A 26,967-nucleotide genomic window follows, 5' to 3' on the forward strand; every position below is an offset into this window, starting at 1 on the left:
GTTTGGGGATATTGCTGACACTGCTGCGAGTTAGAAAGATTTCCTCTGGCATCTTCACAACTAAAACATTTTCCATGGAACCTCAGTCTTTAATGACGTTAAAGTAGGAATTGCTGAAGTTTGATTTGGTACCATATAGGTGAACTGATTCTAATAATGAGCTGCATAGAATGAGGTTTTACAAAGCTAGGTAGGAATTAAGGACTAAAACAGTCACGTTATTTTTAAGGGCAGCTGGGTATCTGAATGTCACAAAGCTTTGAAAATCTCATTATTGAACTTTTTTAAATATTATTTCCCAAACAGACCTTTTTATTTTTTAGTTTTTAAAACTGTGGACATTTTGACAAAGGAAATGGTCCTTTCATCACAATCCTAGTTCATTTTCTTTCCTTATAACTCCTACAATCATTCTCCTTTACAAAATACTTTACGACATTGATTTGAAGCTTGCAGTGTTTTGTAAGGAAATGGGTTGTTTTTGTTATATGTAATCTTTTATTTATTTAGTGATAATAATGCACTGCGTTGTATGTCAAAATGGAAGTTCCAGGAGCTGATATGCTGCACATGGTATTTGTAGCCAAATTTCAGTATAGTTGCAGCTGGATTCTGTGTCATGCCTTTAAAGAGAGGAAGGAGGATATCACATACTGCTCTGGGAAAAGGGCCAAGTTATTTAGACGTGAAAGTGGGCAGGCATATGTGCCTTTATGGGAAGAACAGGGGAAGGAGTGTGGTCCTGGAAGTCTGTGTAGGGATGGATATATTTTGGTTGCTTCAGAAGCCGACACAAATTTTGGATTAGCATCTGCAGTCTAGTCACTGACCCAAAGCTTTTAAGTTTTTTGAATATCTGTTTTTAAGGTGGTGGTTTCAGGAATTTGTTTACCTCCCAATCTGCCAATGAAACAGTGTGTTCTGTTTTGTTTCTTACTTGACTTCCCAGCCCATGGAGCATGTCTGCAAACATATGATGTGGAAAAGAAAATTATAGTTACCACTGTGATCTAACTTGATTTTGAAATGCAGAATTGAAGAAAAATTATGTCAAATTAGCATCATGATAACTCAGCGTAAGACATTCAGGTTTTGAAAGGAGATAGCCAAAATCTTCCTGCTAAAACACAAACTTCTCCAAAGCTCTGTGTTTATGCTTACTTAACTCTTTTCATCAATTAACTGTTTGGTGCTTTTGAGAAGCATTGAAGGTAGCATTTTTCTAGACTATGGAGTGTGAGTGGAAGGAGCACATCACATGCTGTGCAGTGCAGCATGGAGATCTGTGATGGTACATCATATGGCATGGGAAGGACTACCTATGGTTTCAGAGTTGATAGATGGCCACTAGCAGAGCACTGGGCCCCAATGAATGCATACTCTTTGGCTCAGTGGCATGTTCATCCAAATATATAACTAGCTTTTGCTTCCAGAGATACCATGGATTATTAATGCACTTTGCCACCTTTACATTATATTAACCTATGCCTGACAACACAGGGCATGACTAACAAGCAGGGAGGACAGCAGCCCCGGACCCATGTACAGCTGGGACAGGTCTTCCCGCTGGCTTTGGGGAGTATTAGCTGGGATGCTGAGAAGGCAGCTCACACTCTCTGCCTGCTGAAAGGATATTTCTGCTTTCACATCATGCTATGAAGTTCATTTATTTCCTGTCTCATGCGTAATACGTTTTTAGCGGAGGGTTTTCCCCCTGTGATTGTTTTCTGAGTTAGTACACCTTCCTTCACTTTGGCAAGGATCTTCCTTAATAAACAGTCTCATCATCAGTTATTAGTTTCATATGACTGGTCTGTGAAATACACAGGATTATTGAGACCTATAAAATTTGTGTTAGCTCTTTCCCTACATCGTGATCCAAACAATCTCAGTAGTGCTTCAGTGGGTTTGATCATATAAATTTATTGCTGGTTACCCACAGTGAACCAACAAGCTGCAACTGTGTGAGTAGAGCTCAGATGAACTTACTGTTTATACCCAAACCAGTTCAGGGAAAAAACAGCTGTAAAAAAAAAAAAAAAAAAAAAAATGTTAGTTTTAGTAACAATTGCTTTGGTTATAGTTGGTTTATAATTTTTTTTGTAGTTGTTACTTTCAGTAACTTTTAGTCAATTCTAGTAACATTAAATTAGACCTTCGTTTAATCCTGGTTTTAACCCAAACAGTCAAAATTTTGATACTCAATATTGCTTTATAGTGAAGTGGAAAAAGAAGAGTTACTCTGGTAGAACACAGTGTGCTACTAACAGCACCTGATGAACTAGCATAAAGTATTGTATTATTAATTGATTTAATGAGTCCTTAGGTCCTATGATACTTGAAAGAATGTTAATTGATTGCTTACAACATAACTGTAATAGACTGTGTTTAAATGCATCATTTGATTCTCATTTTCCTGAAATATCCACTTATGAGGTTTTCACTCCTCACCCCCAATATTTGTAGCTCCTCTTGCTCTGAAGCATTTTAAGAGCATTAGCTCAAAGCACAGTGTTGCTTCCAGACCTTTGGTCCCTTGGAGTTACATGTGAATGGGTGCTGTGCGGGGCATAGTTCTCTCCTCTAGCTAAGCAGAAACATGCCCATCTTGGCTGACGGTTCAGGGCGCAGGTAATGCTAAATGGTGCTTGGCTGAAAAGCATGATCAATTGTAATTGAATTGGCACATTTTAATTATATTCCATATTAATTTTCTTTCGTTTGTATAGACTGTATGAAGACCAGTGTAGAAATACGATTTCCGCCGCCACTCCCCCCCACTTTCCTCATTTGATTCTGTAAAATAAAGTTATTTTTGTCTCTTGAGAGGACAAATGCTGGAGGGCTGGCCCAGCTTCCCTGAAAAGCTGTGTTCAACATGGCCTTGCTTTACAGGCAGGTTAAATTACTGCAGTTGGATACTCTGGAAAGCCTTGCCATAAAGGGAAATGTGGCTGCTGAAATAGCAGTGCTGTAAGTCTTAGGAAGGCAAACTTGGGCAAACTCAGCCCATGTGCTCCATTCTCAGTTCTAACTCTCTGCAGAGTGCCTGAGCAAGCTTACCCAGGGTTTCTGTTCTAGCAAGACAAAGTGCTGCATTGTATATTAGAGGGGAAGTTTTAAGCTGTTTGGCTGTATCCCCAAATTCAATTTATAGTGCTGGAACCTAGAGGTAGGGCATGCATGGACTGTGCAGCACACGCTGGGACTAATATGCAGTGAACCACAGGTACAGCAAGCCAGAAATGGTGTGAGTGTTTCAATATAGTCAAGCTGGTCAACTCAGCCTGTCACTCATCATTTTGCTTTGAGATAGGTGATACCATAAAGAAAGGAAAAAATAAAAGTCTCATAGAAATTCAAATCATAAACTGAGATCTTATGTGTACAAAGGGGAAAAGCTCTGCAGGAAATTTTGATTAAAAATTGCAACACAATTGTTTTTAAATAGTTTACTTGGGGCAAAAAAACATTTCCTCCATATGTACTCAGAAGAGTAGGAATACCTACCCATGTGTATGGACATACCTACCTACCTACACACCGTTAGTGGCACGATACAATTAAGGATGCTTCCAGTTCTGGATTTGTATTTTCAGGATAAATTAAGTCATTTAAATCAGATTTCAGAAACATTCATAACTAGATTACATTGTCAAGAATATGCATGTTTTGACTACAGTAAGAGGCAGCTAGTAAGCGTTCATGGGGATAAAATTCCTGTGCATATCCTCACATTCATTTTGATTGGCAAATAAGTTAGTCATAATTCATAGTGGCTGCCTTCCTGATCATTAAGATATCTTTCATCTTTCCTCCTTTCTTCTCTATTGCCCCACCCCCATATATTAGATGGGCTGGAACAGAATCAAATACAAAAGTTGCATCAGTATACAGTGTAATGTGTTTGAGGATTTTTGCATCTTTGCTGGAAAACAAACCACTTTGAACAGTAGGAGAATTATTTCTCTGGTGAAATGTTGCATATCTATTTATTTATTTATTTGAACCCACTCTCATCTGTCTTCATCCGAAGAACATAGGGGTTTTGTAGAATTAGGACATAGTTTACACCCTTGTTCCTCAAAAAAATGCCAAGATGTTCTTTTCATTAGGAATAAGGAGAAGACATGCAGGATTCAACACCTGCATGCATTTTACCTTTCTGAATTCTCTTTTTTAGCTTCCCTCTTGCCTCGTTCAGAAAGCAGCAGCTGTTTCACATCGTGTATCACATCCCATCCCTTCTAACAAGCAACTTTAGAGCATCCTTCCTCAGTGTTTTGAGGAATGCAGAAGAGATTTACCAGTACTTTGCTGCTGCTTTCTCTTTGCTCCATCATGAACTTGTAATATGTCATCTATGTGGTGCTGCTCTGTGTTGTCAGAGTACTAATTTAATTAATTTTCATTAACTGTCCTTTAATTGAATTTTTGAAAGACAGATACAATTACAAACACAGCACAGGAAGAGCATAAGAAGAACGTCTGGCACAGCTATACAAATAGATGTAATACTTCAAATATTCCCCTGCTAGTGAACAGGATATGTAATCCATAAAGGATTATATGTAAGAGGGAGAAAGATACTCAGAGCAATACTGAAGCTTATTGAAGTGGTCAGTATAAAAGAAAAGGGGGAAAAAAAAGTCTCAGAGACATCAAATCACATGAGTGCAAATCACTCCAAAGTGCAGTGCCCAGTCTTCCCTCTCCCAGGCACTCAGTTGAAAAGGAAATAAAAATTATGCTACTGCCTGTGCTCTAGCTATCATTTCAGGAGAAAGAGCCAAGGTGGCATTGCAGCCCACAAGCCGGCATCCCTAAAGAGGTGGTGAGGTTTTGCCTTCCACCACTGAGGTTGAACAGAAGTGTAAACACTGTGCAAGCAGCTCTGCATTTTACCAGCTGAATTGGAGTCCCTCAGGAGTAGGAGAAACTGTGCTTACAAGCCTTAGGAAGCTCATTTTGAAGAACTTATTTGTCTTTCCTACACAGCAAGGCATAAAAAAGCAGGGGCCACAATTCTGCGCAAGCAAATAAGGCTTCCAAATAGATTAGGTTGTTCAGTAATTCAAAATGCCCATGTTGCATAAGGATCATCAAGTCTCATAACTGTTGTTTCCTCTGAGCTGGAGGGTTTTTTCCATTCCTGAGTTGCCACTTCGAATGAATGAGCTAATAAGCCAGGTGATGTGAGCTCTTGAAAACAGACCACATTCATGAAAAGGTATGCTTTAATGGTATTACAGCAGTGTATTTTACCAGCAAGTTACCCTAATTTGGATGTAGAAAGGCCATCCACATAAAAAACCCTGGTAGCTAAGAAGGCTGTGACAGTCAGTGACCACCCTTCCTTATATTCCTGATAAATGTGCTGCTGCAGAAGTCTGTAGTAAGAATGGATTCTTTCACCTTTTTCTAAAGGAAATGTCAGCAATCATTTCAAATCATTTAAATGCCTTTTCCTCATGCTTTATGTGTGCTGTACAAAATGGGTACAGCTGGGACACTCGGTTTACTCACTAGTGTGTAGTAAAAAGTCAAAAAGAGAGAGACTGGCATGGGAAAATCGGTGAATATATGTACACAAATGCCCACCACATACGTGCACGGGTGTCATACTGGAACAAGGTACTGTTAAAATTTAAGCAGAGTGGCTCTTATAGTACATCTGGCTGCAAGCATTCCTATTCCAGCATAAAAGTGTTTTTTTCTGAGTAAACTGAATCCGCTCTGAAATGTTATCCAAGCCTATGTATACTTTTGCATGGAAAACATTTGCTATGCTCTAAAATGACATTTTCTGAAGGGATAGCAACTTTTTTTCTTTCCTTGGGTTGTTTAGGCCAAATGGACCATTTCATTAAAGATGTGTTCTGAATTCTATTTCCCGGATAAAAAAGCCATTATAATCCAAAAATGTGCTTTCTTGTAGGCCTTTCAATACGACTTCTAATAAGTTAAATAAATAAATAATAGTGTACAAGATGAATCCTAGATAACTGCAGTGTAGTGCCTGCTGGTTTCGTGGGGTAATATTTTCCAGGAATATGTTCATAAAAGTTCAGCTTTAAGGGGATAAAATCATCTTCATTGTATGGGGCAATTAAAGGCTTCTGTTTTGATATCTTCTCTGTGATTCATCCAGAACCAAATACAAGCTGTAGAGGAAAATTCGGCATGACGGTTTGCTGCTGGCATTCTTCATGAGGAATTGCAGTATTCTCCCAGATGGGAAAGATATTTACAGGGGAGGGTTGTTTTTTTTTAATAGGCCTATATTATAGCTAACCATTCTTGCACTTATCACTGCAGGTACATGGAACACTGCCTGGTTTTGGAGTCTTTCCACTTTATAAAGTACAAAGTTCTATTAATATTTTTTGACACTTGAGTAAGAAAAAATCTTAAATTTTCCCTGATTAAAGACAACTCACTGCCCTTTGATTCTTTTCAGACACATGTTTAATATCAGTCACAAAGGTAATATGGTATGAGATTTAGGGTTCTGACAGACGTGTCTGCAAATGAAAATCAGATTGCTGAAGCCGTATCAGTTCCTGCCTCTCTGAGGGATGGTGGTGCTCTGAGTGCAAGGACATCTGACCTGCTTGTGAATCAGCTCCACAGCAGTTAGTGTGTACTATATTTAGTGTTTTGTAGGTAAGCCTTTGTTATTTTTGGTTTGCCTTATATAAATCCAGAAAAAAGTAGTTGTCCAGAAACTAATTGAGAAGTGACTGAGATACTTGGGCAGCAAAAGTGAGGGGTGGCAGGAGTGTCTGTTCCATCTCTTGCTCCAAGTCTCACTGTTCTTGCTGGTTAATCAAAGTCCTAAATCTCATGCAGACCCTCAGTGAACCGGAGTGTGGCCAGACAGGCAGGGTTGCAACCATGCCCCTCTGCAGCAATTTGGGTGCAGGTGCCTGTGTTCTGGAAGCTGTAAATCTGTGCTGCCTTGGGGAGGAGCCTGGGCTCCTGCACCCCGACTGCCACAGCCCTCTCTGAGGGCAGGGAATGTGAAGGGCTGCCTTTTGCTTGCTGTGGCTTTTTAAGGGGTCTTCACTAGCAAAGAGACTGTAAGCCTTAAAAATCAGAATGAGCGAGGCAAGGGTCAAAATCTAATGAGAGGAAATGAGTAATAAGGATGTCACAGAGCATCTCTTAGGTTATTTGGAGCTGTGCCCTGGTTATGTCAGCATTTTCCCTTCTCCTCACCAAGGCATGAGTTTGAGTTTTGTTTTTTTTAATAGTAGCCTTAATGACAGTGAAATGGATGTGAGTACAGTACCTGTTAGATGCCAGCTTCCCTTTGCATGGCATCCATCTGTAAATGCAGTTGAAAAAACATCTGCTCCCAGAAATTACTTCCTGACCTGTGCTGTTTTTCTCAGTGTCTGCCAGGCTTCACATAGCCCTCTGCAGTAATCCCAGCAGATCCACAAAAAAAGTAAAGAACTTTATTCATGTGGCATTGCAGCCACTTCAGCTGGCTTGTTGAAACTCAAAAGTTATAACTGGAGGAGCAATGCCATAGTACTAAAAAGAAAGAAAAAATGTTTTAGTTGTGAAGGTTATTTCATTTGTTAGGTGTACATAATCCAGGTTACTTCTGCATTATAATGTTGATGCCACAATAATGAAAAAAATCATGTAAAGTATGTATTTCAGCTAAAATTTGAATTACTGGATAACTACCCAGTAATCTTGAAAAGCAGAAGAATGTTACAGAGGCTATAATACAGCCACACACTTATATGTAGGCATTTCCTTCTGAAAAAGGGACAGTGAATTTGGTTTTAAACATCAGCCAGCACACAGTGCTGTGTAGTATTTTGTATAGGTTTGCTGACTTGAAATGTGTGCTTAAAGCTAATTGCTGTTATCTGAGCTCTATGGTTATTCCTTGAATCAATTTGGCAATAGGTTCATATTCTTTAGCAACTTGACCATTTTGTTTCTCTCCATTTAATTAAAGTTACTTGGATGATTCTCAGTTTCTTCACAGAAGCTGTTTTAGGTCTCTTGACTTGTTAATTAATATTTGAAGTACTGAGAAAGACAATTTTTAAGTAACCATTTTCATATAAAAATTTTATCTGTGACTCTGAAGTCTTGTGAATTTCACAGACTTGTATTTATACCTGTATTATGTCCCTGTGCTGTTATGTCAAATTTAGAGATTATCTGAAGCTGTCTCCATACTGCCTAGAAACCAGGTTTTCTTTGAAATATTTCTTTGGTCGTAGAAGAGATGTTGCCAGGCATCTATGTTAATACCTCTGTGAAAGAAGGAAATACTTTCTCATGTGTCATTAAAATGTGGAAGTCATTAACACGGGCTATTGAGGCCAAGAATTTAACAAGACTTCTGAAAGGTTATAGCCATCAACAATATGCAGGGTTGTAATTAATACAAGTAAGTAAGTTGGAAAAAGCGCTAAGCATAGCGTTCAAGGATTTGGTCAGTCTTCAGCTGTTGGCTGCCAGTGTTGGAGAGAGCTTGCTTTGTCAGCCTCCATAGTTTCAGCTTTTCTCTGTAAAGAATCTAGCACAGCCACTGTCAGAGACAAAGCCCTGGGACACGGACATTTGCTCTGACGTGATATGGCATGCTCCCTGCCTGCCTTCTAGCTGATTTAAAATGTGTAACTTCTGTATTATTTGATCATGCTGCACCAGTTTTCTGTGCGTACACAATGCCCTGCTGCTCTGTACATGTAGAAAACAAGGCACTAGAAGCTTTTGTTACTAGACTGAATCAAATGAAGATAAAAGTCGATGTTTCACAAACAAAAGCAGCAAAGTACATAGAGGTACTTCCCACCTTCTTCTGCCTTTGATTACTTTTTCTCATCCCTGTATTTCTCAGTTGTGGCCAGGCATATGCTCCACACTGTTCTGCAGGCTTGCACATGGTAGCAGCAGGAGCACATGGAAGAGAGAACATGCAGTGGCATACCGGGAGTAAAGCCTTTTTTATAGGTACAAGAGAAAAGCAGCAGCATGCTGCTGGCACTGCATATGTCAGGTTTGTTTTGTGCCTGACACCCTAAGTGAGTCATGCTGGCTGTAGACCTCTGATCCAGACTGTAGTAAAGAACATCAGTGCCATTGTAATTGGCACCTGTAGTAAAGATGTGATGCAGTGAGTAGACATGGAAACCAAATGCTCTGCAGGTAATCTTGCCAGAGTTGTGTTTGTGACAACACAAACAAGCTTCCTCTGAGTTTGTGAAGCTCTTTGTCTCTTTACTTTTCTCTGGGATAAAGAAAAAACTAGATTTCTTAATAACTTGCACAAAAAATCAAATTAAAAATAGCTTCAGTCAGTATTTAAGCAGTCTGACAAAGGAGAAATGTAATGTGCAAGCAAAGATAAAGCAGAGTTTTCCCACAAATAAAGAACAAGTAATTATCAAACAAGAATAACTATGGGAATTCCAGCTGCTGGAGGGGATGCTGATGATGAGGCAGCAGCACGATCCGTGGCTGCATCCCAGGGAGAGCGCTCTTGCTCACCAGCAGCCTCTCTTCAAGGAAGATAGCCAGGCAGGTGGGTAGCAACACAGTACGGGGGCATTGCAGCTCTTCAGGCAAGGTCACTGTGCCATCACAGGGGGCCTTCATTCAGGGGGTCACCGGGAGGGAAGGAGGCATTCTGAACGTTAGTAGATTGTTGTGAGTTGTGTTTGTTATGCCTTTGGCTGAGCAGTGGAGTTGTAAATGGTTTGTTTGCCAAAAATGAAAGTTCATTATAGACTGGCCTTGTTTTGATTAGGAGGAGCCAGGGGGCTATACCATGAGAGTAAATAAAGCTTATAACTTTGTCTGCTAGTTTGTTCACTTTGGCATTAGAGAGATTATATTCTAACTGATTTTTAATTTCTGTATTATCATTTCACTGTAGTCTTTTTATTATTTACTCTGTTTGTGCACAGATAAACTTTCTATGATGGTGGCACTTTTACATATTTTTCTAATGCTTGAAAAGAAGTTTCTGTAGATCATTCCTGTATTAGGTGTTTTTCAAAACAGAGAAAAAGAGTTGTGTTAACTTGTTTTGTGCTGAGATGCAGAAATTCATTATTGCTGTCCACATGTTTTTTTGTCCTTTCACATGCTTCATTTGGGAAAAATACTGAATGCCACCCACAAAATATCATACTGAGCAGTGTGAGAAACGGAGAAAGTTGTTATTTCATTAAAAAATATTAATACAAAGGCTTCATTATGTAGCAGGGAAAGATGTTTCATACAATGTAGCTATTTTAGCATGGTTATTTTTGAGTTTCAGTTATATGAGACTGAGATGAGAACCAGTTACCGATTTCAAGTTCCATTCTCCTGGCAGCACCTCAGCTGCTTTTGGCAAATCATTTAATGTTTTCTGCCTCCTATCTCACTCACCTTTTAAAATACAGATCTTATTTCATTTATTTCCCAGATGTACTTAATGCATTTATTTCAAATTTGTAAGTACTTTGAAAATTATTTTATTTATAAATGTAAAAATGTAAATCTTTATTATGTTATGTAAGGATACACATTTGTAGGATAAAGATTGGGCTCTCTGTCAGTTAACAAAATTTTGTCTGGTTTCCTTTAACAATTATATCTGTCTGACAGCTTATTAACTTGTGCTTCTCTCTCAGTGAACAGAAATTAGGGGTTTAGTATCTCCTTAGAGAAACTTTGAAAATCAGTGTTTCCATGAGAGAGTTAAGCTGCACACTCACAGCTACATTTTTTTCCTTTCTCTTTACAGCTGTTAGCACAGTTCAGGCAACCTGCAAAGAAGGTGACTCTTTTGAAGGCATTAGAGCATCACAAGTCAGTGGCTTTCAGTCTTTTTCAAAGCATTTCTATGCTCCTCCATTTTCCAGGTGAGGTGTGAGCTCCAGCATAGGTTGTTCTAGGCTCGCTTTTCTTAGCAGCCTTTTGGAGACCTCTTCAAGTCACCTCCTCTTCCACTTTTTTCAACTGCTGTTGTTTCAGATGTTTTCCAATATTCTTATATCCTTTGTTATTATAAAGGTCACCACTGGTGCTTAGATAAATCAAGTTATGAGACCAAGCCAGTTTTGTGATTTAACAATTAAAAAGAACTGATTTAAAGGGGTCCTTTGCTATAATCCCTTTATGTTCTTTAGAAGCAGTTCCTCCCACATATATATATACACACACACACACATCATCTTTGCCTGATACGATGTTTTATGGGGAACTTGACTTCCTCAGATGTCAGCGGATCTAGTTAATTGTAACCAAGAGGGCTAGTATGTATGGCAGCAGTTAAATGTAGTTTCTTTCACCATAGTTACACAATCTTTTGGAATTTCTCCATGTTGTAATTGTCATTGAAATGACTGAATGATGCTCCTCCTAGCATGTCTTACTGGGAACGGTAAATTCTTTTGCATGTTGGGCACACATACTCACTTTACATAGTCTGCAGCTGCCAGTATCTCTAGTTTCTGGGCTGCAACTGAGGCTCTGTGCTTTCCTGTGTGAACATGTCGGGCTGTCTGACCAGCAAGTGCAAGTCTTGTGTGAAAGTTATGAAGCTTTTAAACAAAATGGTGTAGTGAAGATCAAGAGCAGAACATGGGGCTTGCTCCCAGTGTTTGAGGAATGGCCCTTCCAGAGAAGCAACTGGTACAAAATAAACCGGTTTCAGAGGAAATGGTGTCCAGTCCCTTAGCAAATGCAAGGCGGAGACCTCACCTCCCCAAATACCACAAAACCTGCTGTGCTTTCAGCAGAACCTGAGCTGCTGGTGCAGCTTGGGCACCTCCTCTTCACCAGGAGGCCCAAGCACTGGACAAAGAAGGACTAGGTACCCACAAACATCAGATACTTCAGGTACTGCTGTTGCTGAAACAGCACATGAGAGGAACACCTTTGTCCTCTGGATTTATTCCCTCAGAGGTTTGTTTCCAGAACTGCCTGATATATTGCACACTCATCAAGGATGGGAAGAGCCCTGGGAGCTTCTGACATAAGAGGTGAGCTGGAGGGAAGGATTTCTGCTGGCTGAGGAGGTGATTTTGTACAAGAGGCAGTGAGCGAGAATCCTCTGCCAGGGATTCTGTCAAAAGCCCAAAAGGGAAAGGAAAATCAGGATGTAGGCCTTGGCCAAGGGAGCAATTACTCCTGGAAATGGATTTGAGTGGGCTGGGATGGAAGGAAATGTTTTGGAACAAGTCACCTGGAATTTGTAGCCCTGTTTTTTAGTCTCTCCCTTTATCTCCTCTGTGGTTGGTTGTTTTATTCGGGGGGGGGGGGGGGTGTTTGGTTTGGGTTTGTTTGTTATTGTGTGGTTTGGTGAGGTTTTTGGGGGGAGGAGGTGTTGGGGGGGTGGGTTGTTTGGTTTTTGTAGCTTTCATTTTTGCACTATTTTGTTTATCAATTAACCTATCTAAGGCAAAAACCAGCTTTGAATACCCTGTGAAACATGCTGTGTTGCGGATGGTGTGAAAAAATAGTACACTGAACTACCACCATCTAATGTGCTACCTCAGAGAGAGTTGTATTTTTCAAGTAAAATTTAAAATATTGATCCCATTGTGCCGTTATTACGGGGACCATTTTATTTTGCTTCAAGTATGGTTTTATAAATTCTAAGATGAAAAAGAGTTGAGACAACACTGCTGAGAGGAACTGCAGTCATATATGTGAGTCACAAATGTTTCACTTAATCAGGGAATTGCTCGTTCTTAGGTTACTTTATTGTAACCAAATTGCTCATTCATAGTTTACATCTATGCCTAAATATAACTAGTAAAATGCCGTTTCTGGGTTTTCAGTGCTTGAGCATGTCACCAACAGCAAGGCTTGAGTTCCAGTGGTATTACCTATTCATCAAGAACTTGGCCAACCAAGCACTGACTGCTTTTCCTCTTGTCCCCTGCTTCCTTTGGGATATGCACCCACAGGTTTCTCCGAAAGCTATACTGGAAAGATGTGGATTGTTGTGTGGGGTTTGGTTTTCTCCTTAGGTTGCCCAGGAGATCACTTGGAGATTCAGACTGTTTCTGCTCAAGATGAGTAAATTGTAGGGTCCTGGTAATCCCTCAGAGAACATAAAAGGGCACAAGCTGCTTCGGGCTCACTTGAGCACCTGGCAGCAAGGTCAATTTGGATTGTGTAATCCATACTCAGTACTTCTATAACTTCATCCAGATGCTGATAGCAGAAGAGCAATGTCCATGCATTTTGTTGTTGTAAATCCTTTCACAAAATCGAACAATTGCCAAGAATGTGGAAACATTAAAGTAAGAGACAATTATAATGGAATAATTGATGCCAGATGGACTTCTGCACCTGATATCAGTCAGCATGCCAGTGAAACAGAGCTGTTTATTGCAAGGAATACTACAGCATATGGCAGGGTAGCATCAGCATCTTTTCAAACATTATTTTGATCATTTTGAAAGCTGCTAATGTGTCGACTTTCTTACTGTGATTGTTCTTATACATTGCAACAAGACCTTTTTTGTTGAAGATTTCCTGAGAAGGAAATATGAGCTTCACTCTCCCTGTCTCCTCTGGCTATCATCAGGTTTGGCAATTTTTCATTAAAACTTATAAGTAAACAGTTATTTAAACACTAACTAAAGATCCTTGCTTAGCTGCTTTCAGAAATCCTTGTTATTTCCAGGCAATGAAAAATAATGAGATAATCTTTTCTTAAGCATTATGTAGTGATTGAAGTAGATTTTTAGAAATTATTGCCTTTTCCAAGGCTGAATTTATTAGGATTTGAAGGTAGGTTGATACTTTTCCAAGGAAGCCCCAACTTGCCTCCATTATGCATCTGCTTTTCCTAATGTGAGAGTCACTTGAGCATCAGTTCAGTCTTTGGTATAGTGTCATTCCTCTCTCTATTACAGGGTGGGGAAGGTATGTAGACTATATCATGCAATTATTTAAATTTTTTTGGCCGTTTCATTTTACTTTGTCCTCTTAATTATTCTTTTCTGACACTTTAATGTAATTTTTTTTTTTTAATAATTCAAAACATGAGCTACCTCTGAAGGGATAGGGTGCAGAGCGGGGAAATTTTCCAGTTCTGTGGAACTAACTATAAGCTGATCCTGGAGATATTTAGGATGTGGTGCCTAAATTTTGTGCGCTAGCTTCCCTCTTCAGTGCACACTGAGTGCCTCTGTGTGGTGTAGGACAGTCTAATTTGAAGATTAAGTAAGTGACCACTCACTGGAAGTGTTTGCACAGTTGCATGCTTCAGTGCTGTAGTCCTACCTGCTACCCTCATTGCATGGACAGTGTCATGAAAATTTCCAAGTACAGGTTTAAAAGAGAGAGTGCAGGGACGTTAAGGCATCCAGTAATAAAATCAGCACTCATTTCTCCAGTCATGCAGTGCAGTGAGGTGACCGTTAGCCTCTCTCCCACTCCATGAATTGCAGTTCCCGTGGTGCCAACTTCCAGTGCATGTCCAGTACCCAGGTGTCGGTGGGAGGGAGTACTCTGACACTGGAGATAAAGAGTGCCTAACAGCAGGCAAGGTTGGAGACCTGGAGGGGTTTCTTCAGAAGAAGGAAGGAAGGCTCTTCCTTTCAGTTTCACATGTGTTGAGACTGGTAGATGCACTGCAGAGGAGCAAATTTTTGGTAGTAGATCTGTCTTTCAGAGCTCTAACGCACACTAGGAAATGTTACTGAGACCTTGAAATTTAGCTTCTTCTTGCTGCACCTCCGGATTCCAACAAATTCTGGCATGCTGAACATAACGTATGCAGGTTTATAGCGCTATTTATAAATCTCTGGAGTTTCCTCTTGTATTCTTTCTTGCTGATGGAGTGTGGGATGTGCGATTCACCCCATCAGATTTTATTGAGGAGTTATCCGCAGTCATGTGTATGCTAGATTCTCTTGAGAAACAACATCTGTTTTCTGCAGTATTTCAAGTTTGAAATGGCTGTGGGTTGTCTTAAGTTGTTTAAATAACAAAGGGATACAATTAGATAATGAAAATTGCTTGCACTTCTTGTCAAATGCAACATTAACTCCATAAGCCACAGTATAGGGAGGTTTCCTCAATAAGCTGTTTGCTGATTTTTCCGGTATCTTCTAATTGTCTAAGTACAGATTCCTCTGGTTTTCTTTCTCTGTTGAGAAACCATGCTATGCCTGTAAAACAGACACATCTTGTCTAATAGGTGAAAAAGACACTAAACACGAGTTGTAGCCCTCAGGACCACCTGTTTTCCAAATCACGCCATTGTGCTAACACAGTTCAGGTGATCTCAGGTCCTATTAGGATTTTTCATGTATATAAATGAAAAAAAGAGATGTATATATATGGATGGATGGGTATACACTTGAAATAAAAGGCAGGATATGTCAACCAGTGACAGGCATTTGTATGATAAAAAAGGAAGCTAAGCAGCATACTTCCTTGTGGGACCACAACAAACCTGGCTAGTAAAGTCTTAGTGCTTGACAGTGCAACTGTTATGCAGACCTTATGGCCAACTAAAATTACAAGTCAACATAAAACTGTAATTTAAATGAAACTCCAGTGAAGCTCAACTTAGTCACTCTTCCAAGTGACAGTGAATGGAGAGGTTGTGGAGAGATGCTCTTGGAGAGGTGTGTGGAACAGCACTTTCGTACAGCTTACAAATAACTGGCATACTCCTTTTGTAAGGAAGCTCCTTATGATTTTTTTGTTTAGTCATGTAAGTAAACTTCTGGAAGATCATAAATGCCTAGTATAAATAGCAGTATCCTCCTTCAGGCCTTCTTAACTAAAATTGTTAATGCCGTTGTACATTTCCAGGAGCATAAATGATCCTCAGAATAGTTGACTGTAAGACTTGTTGCTTTTGCCCCCTAAACATAGAATGCCAACGTAATAAATAGGTATTGTATTTTTCACATCATCTTTCTGCACCTGATTTGCTCTCGTGGATGTGTACATAGTTGTACAGTTTGTGAAGAAAATGGTTGAGTCCAGTGAGTTCCTATAAAAGAAGTTCCTATTAATTCCTAAATTATATGGTTTTGGCAGCAGCTGGATTCTTTCTAAAACCTTTTTTTTATTATTATTTTTTCACCTGCATAAAGCATTCGTATGAATTGCATTAAGTCTTAAGGTGCAAAGTTTATGCCTTATATATTCCTTCTCCCAGGGGAAGTGTGATAGTAGCAGTTTTGGTCAAATTATGTACTGGTTATTTGGCTACCTACATTCAGTTTGTGGTCTTGAGTGGATAATGTGTTGCCATTCACTGCTTCTTACCCTGCCCTTTTCTCACAGCCATACTATGTGATGCTGCATAGCTACCAATCTATAACCCAAATGTTGTTATATTAGAGTGGAGGGTTGTGCTGATCTCCGTGCAACATATATAGGGTGTATATTGTATGAGATGAAGCAACTGTATGACTGTAAATTTCTGTGGGTTTTTTCATACTGTACATACCTGCTAATTACCAAAGTGATCTATGTTTTAGGCGTATTTTCTCTTTCGTTGTTGATTCTCCTTTTTTCAAGTTTTAGAAATGAAGTAATTTTGGTAAGTAGTTATCTCGGGAAGCCTTGGATGTGGAGGCAGTCTGCCAGCCGCTGTGCAGGTGCAGTATGTGCTGCGGCCAGGGGGCAGGTTAGCATCCCAGCCCCCTTGCTGTGCACAAAAATCTAGGCTCCAGTTACTTAGGGCAAGGAGAGGGATGCTTCCGGATCATACCTGCTGGGGTTAAGGCCAGCCTGTGAACTCGCTCATTAATGCCTTCATTCAGTATGGTGGAAAATAGTGAGAGGGAAGAGGATCTTCTGAGCCCACAGCCACATGGAAAGCAAGTCAGCTGAAGCTTTGATTCTGCCTCACAGCCGACTGAGCTTTCTCTTCTCCCCTGCCTTTTTGGCAGGAAAGAAATGAAGGGCTGGAGAGGAAATAATCAGTAGTAATCTCCCCAGCCAGCCAGCCATCTCCTCCTATTGACCTCGAAGTAATGAAAAAGGGATAGATTCTGCCGCATGTTATCTCTGTGTGTCCCAATAATGAAAGCAGAGAGAAATGATCATAAATCTACATGGCTTTGCCTGTTTGGAAGTCTGGGCCATGGGGAAAATGACAGGACGTGTTTTATTTTTGCTCTGCGATTCACATAGGTAGTCATCCCGAAGTGTTTCCTCTGTGGGTTATTTTGCCTTGTACTTCATTTTATGCAGCAGTAATTTTAATTCAGATGAACTCATTCTCTTTTGTTGACTTAAATTTTCAATATGAGAATAGTTGTATTCCCTGAACTGGCAATAAACTGGTTTGATACTCATATTTTGTAGGTGTAATAGATTTCACTTAGTTACTACAGTGGAGTTACACCGGTGTAGAACTGGGCCTATGAAAAAAAAAACCAAATCCGAAACATGTGGAACTTATTTTTTTTACATTTCTTTAAAAAAAATAAGGAAAAACTCCCCTAAACTGATTCTCTTTGGCATTTTACAGGGAAAATCAAGACTGGCCAAGTTCTTGCAGTTATATTTAAAAAAAAAAAAAAAAAAAAAAAAGAAGGAACCTGAAATCTGGGAGTTTACTTTCAGATGTAGAACTGTCATGCACAGAGTAACCAGAAAGTTGTCTTAGCAGTTTGTTCATTCTCCTCCCAGTGAGACGTAATTCATTAAGGCAGTTTATTGTCAAGCATTAATTCAGAAACTGGAATGAATCTGAGACAGAAAATAATTCAGTAACCCTGATGATGTAGTAGTCCAACTAGTGTGGCCAATGGATAAAGAATAGTAACAAGGTGTTTTAGTACTTAGCTGAGATGCCAAGGCAATGTCAGCCAATAAAATGATGTCATGCAGTCAGTGACAGGGTTTGGTCGATGCAAACAGATAGTTTTGTCTTTTATTCTTACTGTGTGCAATAACAAAAGATCAGGAAGGACTATATTTAAAAACAGAGGAAATGTACTGAGTTAACTAGAAGAGCTCGTTGCATTGTTTCTTCTGAGAGCCAGATCTCAAGTGAGATGATGGCTGCACCAGTACTGAGCTCCCTGAGCTCCTTTCCCCCTTCCCAATGTGGGATTAACCTCTGGAATGGCAGCAGAGCTCTCTGGAATAGCTGAGACTGTGGTGAAGAGATTTTACAGTTTGCTTGTATTCCCATGATGGAAACATTACGTGAGCATTAGGAGTGAAATTGAAGCGTAAGGGAGCTGCTGAGTCCATCACTGAATATGCAGCAGAACAGGTTGACTTAAAGAAATACAGGCTGGTCCAGCCTGAGGGGACCTGTAAATCTGGCTCTCTGGAGGAGCTAGGATGGTGGTCATGTACTTCTCCTCTTTTGAGGCCAGTTAGCCTGTCAGAGCTTGCTTTTGGCCAGAGAAGACACCGTAGCTGAGCTACACTCCTTGGGAAATCAGGGAGGACAGGACAGCGGGAGAAAGCTGCCCAGCCCTGTGCTCTCTGCTGGGAGGTGATGGCTGGCCACAGCGTGCTCGGGCTGCAGCCAGTGGCCTGCTGGTGATTCGGTTGTGCAGTAAGTTGTTTTAATTCATCAGCCAACCAGCCCTGACCATAAAAATGTGTATTTTCATCAGTTCACTGTTTTGAATAAGGTTGGTTGCAGTAAGACGAGTACCAGAGGAGGAATCATCCCAGGGGTTCACAGGGTGAAACTGTCCCCTTTCAGCAACGGGTTGCAGCTCATGTCATGAAAACAAACCTTAATCCGACCTTTGCCTTAGGTTATTGTGTTTGGACTGTTTCTGGTACTCAGGCCTTGAATTAGTGGAAATATGCTGAGGTAGTCAGGGCTTCTGTCATCTTGGGAAGACTTAAGAGTGTGAATCCGCAGTGGTTCAGGTTGATCCAAACTGGCCCTGCCTTAAAATGGCCCCACAGTCACAGCCTTTACCCTGTGCCAGTGCTGGCATTGGGGATGGGAAAACCCTTCCTGGCTCAAGGTACTGAAACAGGAGGAGATGAAGCAGATCAAAAAATAGCATTATCCTGCTGAACCTGCTCGCCAGACATCTCCCTCACAAGGGCAAGCAGGGGGAGTCCTGAGGCAGAGGAGGTGAGAAGCTGGTTAGAAGTGGCCTAAGCTATTGTGGAGCAGCACCTCAAGATTTCTACGTCATGCATGTCTTTAATTGCTGCTAAAATGCCAATTGTAAATAATAGTATAAGTAGCATGAGCAGAGCTGTAGTTAACTGTAATTTAAGTCCATGAAACTATTTACATGTTTAAAGCTATGTAGATGCTGGTGTCTTATGCTAGATCAAGATCTTAATTATGCATAGTTTGAGATAATTGGATTGCTTGAGCTTCATGTCTCAACCTGCCTAACTCTAACTACTAAATTAGGATTCAACTGTAATCCACATACGTTTAGTTGAACTATTTCAATTTATTTCTTACATTAAATAATCAGTCATGAAAGTGTTGTGATTAATTCTGCTCCTATATTCTGGTACTCTGTAGGAGAGATCTGAGTTTAACACATTCATATCACCAGGTGAATTTGGGCAATTATGCCCTTGGTCTTTGCTGTGTGATTTTTCCTAGTAGATATAAATGGATGAATGTTCTGGATAAATATTCTGAGAAACAAATAAGTCCCAAGTGTCTTCATTTTGTTAAGAAGTTTATTCTTAGGTTGCTGTGCTAGCCTGTATTTTGTGGGTTTTATTTTCTCCTTCCTGTCTTTTAGAAGCATACACTTAAAAATGAATCAAAAAAGTACCAAGCTTGACATTTTTAACAGAAACAAAAAATGTGGTGAAGATCACATCTGCAGCTGAGTCCATGATTAACAATCTAACCTTGCTCTTAATCTAAGGTTTACATGGGTGGAATTATTATCTGTTTACAGGTGCAGGAATATAACTTCATTTTATTGTTCCCACAGATGAGCACCATGCCAGGACTGCCTACAAGGCCATGCTTCTATGACATTGATCTTGACCCCATCACAGAGCAAGTGAAAGGATTGTTTTGAAAGTGATGTCCAAATTCAGGTCGGTCAACAGCCTTTATTTTCCTATTCCAGCTTGGAGAAGGATGTTTGTCTCTAGTATGTATATAAAAAAGGTTGTCAGGAGTTTATCTGGGTCCTAGTTTCATTGAGGACTTCACACAATTTGGGGGGATTTGAAGAAATATTTTATAATGTGCACTTTACCACGTGGGTTTCTCATTTACTGAATGGTGGCTGTCACTTTGCTGACACTGATGGTGCACATTGATGGTGCTTTTTGGATTCCTGGCTGTGTCAGTTTGGTGTGAGTAGGAGCTGGCTCTGCAACTGTACTGCTCTTGGCTATGGAAAAAGTCAGTCTGAAGAAATCATGTTGTGTTACTCACCTCAAAAGAAATGATCTAGTTCATCTTTGATACTACTTTCATGTGGCAGTGTGTTTCTGTCATTACCTAGACATCAGGGGACATGTTTCTCAGCTTGTTATGAGCTGTGCTTTGCTTTTTCCTTTTTTTTTTTTTTTTTTTTTTTTTTTCCCCGCTGATTGCTGTCATCTCTTTCAAATGGTAATAAGCATTTCAGGAACACAAATCTGTCCTCTTAGCCTGTCTGTTGTTCAGGCTAGGTTCTCTCCTTTTTTCTGGAAGGTTGCAGTTCCCCCGCCAACTCCTCCCCTTCTCTAAGTACTTCATCTTCTTGGTGTCCTGCTTTAATTTTGTGTAGCCTGTTCCTCACTGAAAAATCCAAGTTGTTATGAAAATATTCCGCGCTACTCCATTTTAACCTTGTAACATAATAAGTGGAGTAAGAGAGGATGTAACCCTGACTGAAACAAACCATATGTGTCTGTGATGGGACTCTCTCCCTTTCCCCAATAAATTGGTCTGGAAAGTAAAATGGTTACTCTTCCACAGATCAATACTACTATGATCTAACAGGACTGTGATGGGACCCCAGATCAACCACAGCTTTGAGGTGGATATGCCCAGGTGCTTCAGCCCTGTTGTAGCAATCCTTGCCTACTCCAGTTTCATTTTCTGTTTCTGTGTTTTGATGGATTGTTTGGAGGAGGAGAGAGGTTTGCACAACCCAGCAAGATTACTGTTCAGACCAAATTAACTGTTCACTTGCCCATACCTGAATGTTACAGCATTGACATAACATCTGGTGAGAGCAGATTCTGCCATTTCGCGTGTACCAGTCAAGACAAGTAAAAAGCAGTTAGCAAACCATCACTGACTGTTGTGTTGCTGGGTAGTGCTATGCATACAGGTTTTTGGCATATATCCCATTTTTGTTACTGATATACATTATATGTCTGATGGCTTCATGCATACATATTGATTCATCATGTGTCAGTCATGTAATTACTTCTGAAGCATTTGAAATGACTGTAGAATCCTAATGTAAAATCTATATGCAGATTCACATAGCCTGAGCAATTGGGTGTTTACTGCCTAGTCTTACGTAAATCTATCCAAACAATGGAGTGATGAGTTTTGAAGAACAATGGTAATTAAGCAGATGGAATACTCCATTCCAACTGTGAAGGCCTTTCATTTGAAGTTGTGCATGAAATGAAGATGTTAAACTTGGCTTTCGGTCAGTGATGGTGTTTTCTTAGATGTCAAAAGAAATGCTGACAAAGTCCCAAAAACATAATAGTCAGGTAGGAAATAATGAATTCTATTGTTAATAATTATTTTAATTCCATTGTGGAGGTACTGGTGGCATCAAACACATGAATGATTCAGTCAGTTGTAAAAACCTTTTAAAGAAAAAACCAGCTTGATCATATATATTTTGCATCAGTATAGGCACATACTCACCTGTGTTCCCACCTTTAACAATCTAAATAAACACCTTGAGAGTACTGTAATACCCACTGAGCACCACACAAAGTGGTCAATGTTCATCAGTTCTAAAATTCACCCAGTTCACGTGCTAGACTTGTGCATTTCTCATTTTGGATAAAGAGAGAAAAAAGAGTCCCATATAAACTTTACTCCCAACTTTCTGTGGAGAAGTTTAGTATTATTCTTTGCTTTCACACATTCACTGATGTGAACCCGCACTGCAGCTAATACTATGCTTTGAGGTATCTGTGGGTTTGTTTCTATGACAGCAGATCAAGGGGCTGTTTGGGTTTTTTTGCTTGAAAATTTGCTTGAATTCTTTCCTTAGTGTTTTAGTGTATGATGTAAAATTTCTAGTAATATGATAGTGTGCCAGCTCATTAGGACTGATTCAAATCTTTAAGATGGGGTAATTGAAAAATATTTAGAGATTTGTGGAATAGCTGGAGATGTTTCATTATAAACATGCGTGCAGACCTGAGAACAGTCGTTTTAGTGTGCAGTTTATATCCTCCTCTGCAATGCATAGCTTCACGAAACTGGTGAAGGAGATACAGGATACAGGCAAAAGTTCCTGCTGCAAGGGTAGCTTTGGGGGGACTCTCACTGAGATGAGACAGTGGATGTCATTAGCCTCTCTGATTTTCCTCCATCATTTCACTGCATTAGTCAAGGAGATGATAGCTCTTACAAAAATTTACAGAATACCGGTCATTAGAATATTCTCTTAAAAAGTCATACAAGCAAAAACTTTTGTCGAAAAAAGTCAGCTCTGTTTTTTTTCTTTTGACAAATAGCTAATACATGGAACGCACAATATTACGGTCTCTCTGTAGGAGCAACACACTCTATTAAAAAACTGAAACATTAGCATCTGGAAATGAACCCAAAGGAATCTGGTTAGTTCTTCCTCAATGGCCAGTATCCCATTTAAATTGTATTGCCCAGCTCATACACTAAGTAAGTGCAATTGTTTCCTTAGGAGCTGTCTGTAGATAGCACCAGTTAGAGTAAGACTTACATGGAGACAAGTCTGCCAGTAGAAAGAAATATTTTTTAAAAAAAAAGGAAAGTAGTATTTGCACAGTGAGGGGAATTTATGAACCTGACCTGCTCTGCAGAAGTAGTCTGTTAAGGACCCCTGTGAGCTCTGAGGATCCCTCTAATCAGTGGCAGCAGGTGCCTGCTCTTACTGTGCCAGTTTGGCTTTGGGTATCTTGGACTGATGATGGAGGTTGTTGTTTTCGTCAGTTTGTTGTGACTTAGTAAGGCCATGGCTGTCCACAGTTACAGATATATTCTTGCACTCTGTCCTCTTCAGAACTGGCAGAACATCAGAATGACTGTAATACACAGCATGGGCATTTTGCCACCCTCAGAGCTTTTCTGAATGTGAGAATCCCAGAGCTCTGACTGTGAGCATCTTCATGGCCATAAAGAAGCCCATGAAGAGGGACACCAAAACGGAGGTCCTAAAATTGCAGTTAGATGTTTTCATCTTAATTCATTTAGGTACAGGTAGGAGGTATTTGAAGACCTTTCATTTGCATCCACAAAATTGATCCTATGAAACAAAAACCTGACTTCTTTTACTCTCATTCTACAGTATTGGGTTTCAGTCAGCAGGATTTACTACAATAATGTACAGTCTTAAGTCTGTATCATACTGGAATACGAGTACAAGTTTTTGTTTCTCACCTAGTAGGGTTACACAGATGATAAATGGGAGGCGCATGTGGCATAACTGATTTTTTTTATTATTATGGTTAAGACAAAAATATCCAGTTTTACTAAAACACTGTTTTTAGATAGTGGTGCTTCTATTTCTATCTTTTTTTTCTTTAAAGAAAGCAAAGATATCTTGTTTCAATGTATAAATTCTTTACCTTTCTCATTTCAGAAGCCTTGAAATTAAGAACTGCAACTTTCCTGTTTCTTGCAAGTAGAAGACAAAAAATGAATCTGAAATATTCCTGTTACGTGTCTCTGGAGGAATGTCAAGATAGACCAAAGAGCAAAAGTTTACTCTTTCTTCAAACTAGTTTTTACGATTAAATATAGCTGTAAGGTTGAAAAAAAAAGGCAAGCTAAAGTTTTTCTTTCTCACTGTAGTACAGGAAGCTCTCGACTGGGGTTTATGCTTGTTTGTGGATAAAATGACATGGAAAAAGAGAGAAACTTTTTACCTTTGAGTTTTTGTCTTTTCTCAGAGGCATTTACAGAAGTATTTCCCTTATCTTGGCCATCTAAAAACTTGCATAAACATGATTATACTGTGTAATCAAGCCTATTTCTCTCTGAAAAATACATTTTCGCTCCTGGCATTCAGGAGCTGAAACCACACACAGATTAACTGCACATTTTTAAGTTATCATCAAGCGTTGCTCTGGATGCATTTGTGCAACAGCCAAGCTTCAAGCAAGGAAGATATTAAGCAGAGAAAGAACAGAGCATTTATTCTTAAAAAAGTTTTTAATATATGATTTGTTTCCTTGTTGGGCAAGGAAATCTTTTGAAATGCTTAAGCCATAGCTGTCTCATATCCATAGGTCTGTCCTTACCCAATACATATATTACAGTCTGTCCAGCTGATTATGTGCTTGTTGTGGTGAAACTGGTTGTTCAGAGAGGGTATTGCTCCTTCTGAAGCCCTGTTTTGCTCCTGTTCTTGGCTAATGAAGCCTCCTGCTGTGCTGGCTCCCGACCTACAGTTTTTCTTGTCCTGTCCCTGGCAGTACACAATGCCCAGTAACAACAGAGGAATGTCCATCAAGCAAGGATGCAACAGTGCAGAGCTTTGTTCTGCTTTGTTCTGCAGGTTTTAATCACCATACTGTAAAACTGGAGTGTGTTATTATTTGAAGGGGGTATTTGAACAAGTTAAATCTTAAACCATGTGTGTTAATTTACCCGAGTAACTTATCTTGTCTTTTTTTTGCTAAATCTGCAGCAAAACAAGGATACTGCATTTAGCTTTTCAAGCTGCTGCTCCTCAGGAAACTCACTGACTGACTGTTGGCGCCTTCAATAACAAAAAAAGCAATAGAACAATAGGTTGAATCAAGATAATAGTCTATTGGTTTTTTTAGGTAAAAAGCAGTGAAATAATGATGAGAGAGTTTATTTTCCTGGTGACGTTTTCCATCCTGTCGCTTTGCTCTGCTTACGCACATCTGTATGTTATGGGCTTCTGCAATGTAGTTTTGGTTCCCTTCTACACAGCCACATTTGGAGACTTAATTATCTCAGGAACTGTGTTGAAATTGAGGGGTTTGTTTTGGTTTTTAAAATCATGCTTCGTTATTTATAAACTCAAAACTGTAATTATGGACAGAAGAGCAAACTGAGGACAATTAAAATAATTATCTGTGCCTTCCCTGGAGTAGCACGGAAATGTCTGTTGACTGCATTTCAGAACTGTTCTATTCATAGTGTGGTCCCCTAGCACCATGGGGATTTCTGTGAAGATAAACATAAAAAAAAAAGAGCTATTTGATATTTTAGCCTGATTAGACGATAGAGCTTGTAACAGCCAAGACTGTGGATGCTTTAATTACACTGGGGCAGGACAAACATGATCAGCAGAAAGTAAGATTCAAGTGTGGCGCTCTCAGCTACTGGGAAGAGAGATTGCTGAAATTTTCTATTAAATTGTGCCGCAAAACACAACCATGCTATTCATACACATAACGGTGTTGTAATTTAGTTTTACACACACTGAGCTATCTAGCCTAGAAATAGCCAAAGACTTTTCTGGAAGAAAGTGTGGTTGCCAGCCATAGTTTTCCTAGTAGCATCCTTACAAGAAAAATAAATAACATTTTCCCTCCGTCTTGTCCAAAGAAATACAGAACATCATAACTCTGCCTTACTAGTGGTCATTGTGGTTCCCCCTCAGGTGCATTGGACCTATCTCCATGTGGTATGGGATACTAAACATGGCACTAGCTGGCTGCCTGTGAAGCTTCCATGTGGATATGGATGCCTGAGCAACAAGTTTTAGAAATCATTTCAGACTGCTGCTAGATATCCTTTCCATAGCGTAGTCTCCGTATTGTCCCTTCAGGTCACACACACTGGGACTATTTATCTGACCCATCAGTCTCTCCCTATAACATCATTCCGGCTCAATTAGTTGAGAGTTGACAAACATCCTGTTTTTTCTACTGTCATGTGCACAGGATATCTTACATTGTTTTGATAGCTTCGGTAATTCAAGGAAAGCTGGAATGACCCTCTCTTCTTTTGTCCTAGACTTTTCCCCACACCATCTAGTTGACTACCCGCAAAGTCTCTTGAGCTATTACATTTTTAGTTCTTCATTTTACGTTTTAGTAGAAGACTTGTTAAAAATAATCCACATTGGCATGCAGATTCTGTCTCGTGATCCAGAGGGGTTGAGCTATTGGCTACCAGCTGAGCTGCAGAAACTGCTGTAGTATAGGTTCCCTAGGGTTGCCCTAGTTCTGAGGCCTTCATCAAGAAGGATTTAAAACGAAGACTTTTTTTAAGGTGTTATTGGTAGGCATATCACTTTGCATGTGATTGCAGGTGTGGAGCTCCTGCTTTTGCATCTGGTCTGAGCAATTTTGTGACACGGCAGAACCATGGCATATGGTAATGGTAATATTACAAGGCAGCTTGCCATGCTTAGCCCTGCGTTCGCTAAAGCATGTTAAGCGCCATACAGTTGTTTATTGTCAGAAGATCTGCTTTTTGTAGCGACTGACTACTTTGTTATTGCTACTGCTGAACTACTTCTGTAATGACATTGAAATACTTCAGACTACATACAATGACTTTGTTTGTATTTTGAAATTCAAAATCCCAGGATTTCAGTTGCCATGAACATGAAAATAAAGTATGTCTGTACTGATGTTTGGTTTGCACAAGCAGTGCCTGCATTCATTAATAAAGTACATCCATTATTTAACATTTCTCTATCTACCATCTTGTCTACTTAAAGCGACTTTTCTTTAATTCCTCATAAGCCACTTAGTCTTGTCATGCCCCTGTCTCCAGCTGAACACAACTACACCAAGGAAGAAGGGGAGCTCAGCCACCTCCTAATCAAGTGCCAGATGCAAGCAAAGCTTAGGGCTCTTTCCTGGGTCCTGGGAACCTAGGAATGCATTTGG

General features: G+C 39.8%; 1 protein-coding gene across 4 annotated transcripts in view; it reads left to right on the plus strand.

Moving 5' to 3' along the window:
- Positions 1-26,762, plus strand: part of MTHFD1L (methylenetetrahydrofolate dehydrogenase (NADP+ dependent) 1 like) — a 157,295-nt gene extending 130,533 nt beyond the window's left edge. For 2 of the 4 annotated variants that reach the window (XM_056344078.1, XM_056344077.1), the window contains exons 27-28: positions 19,905-20,013; positions 23,730-26,762. Coding sequence is in view for 2 of the 4 variants with exons in the window: in XM_056344077.1 (XP_056200052.1) it covers positions 19,905-19,994 (90 nt within the window). In the remaining 2 variants the exon portion in view is untranslated. Of the gene's footprint in view, positions 1-10,771; positions 10,890-19,904; positions 20,014-23,729 lie in introns of those variants that run through there. The other 2 variants (XM_056344076.1, XM_056344079.1) reach the window with 2 other exon arrangements.
- The last annotated feature ends 205 nt before the right edge of the window (positions 26,763-26,967 follow it).

Source organism: Falco biarmicus, chromosome 6, assembly GCF_023638135.1.
Source record: "Falco biarmicus isolate bFalBia1 chromosome 6, bFalBia1.pri, whole genome shotgun sequence".
Taxonomy (NCBI): Eukaryota; Metazoa; Chordata; class Aves; order Falconiformes; family Falconidae; genus Falco; species Falco biarmicus.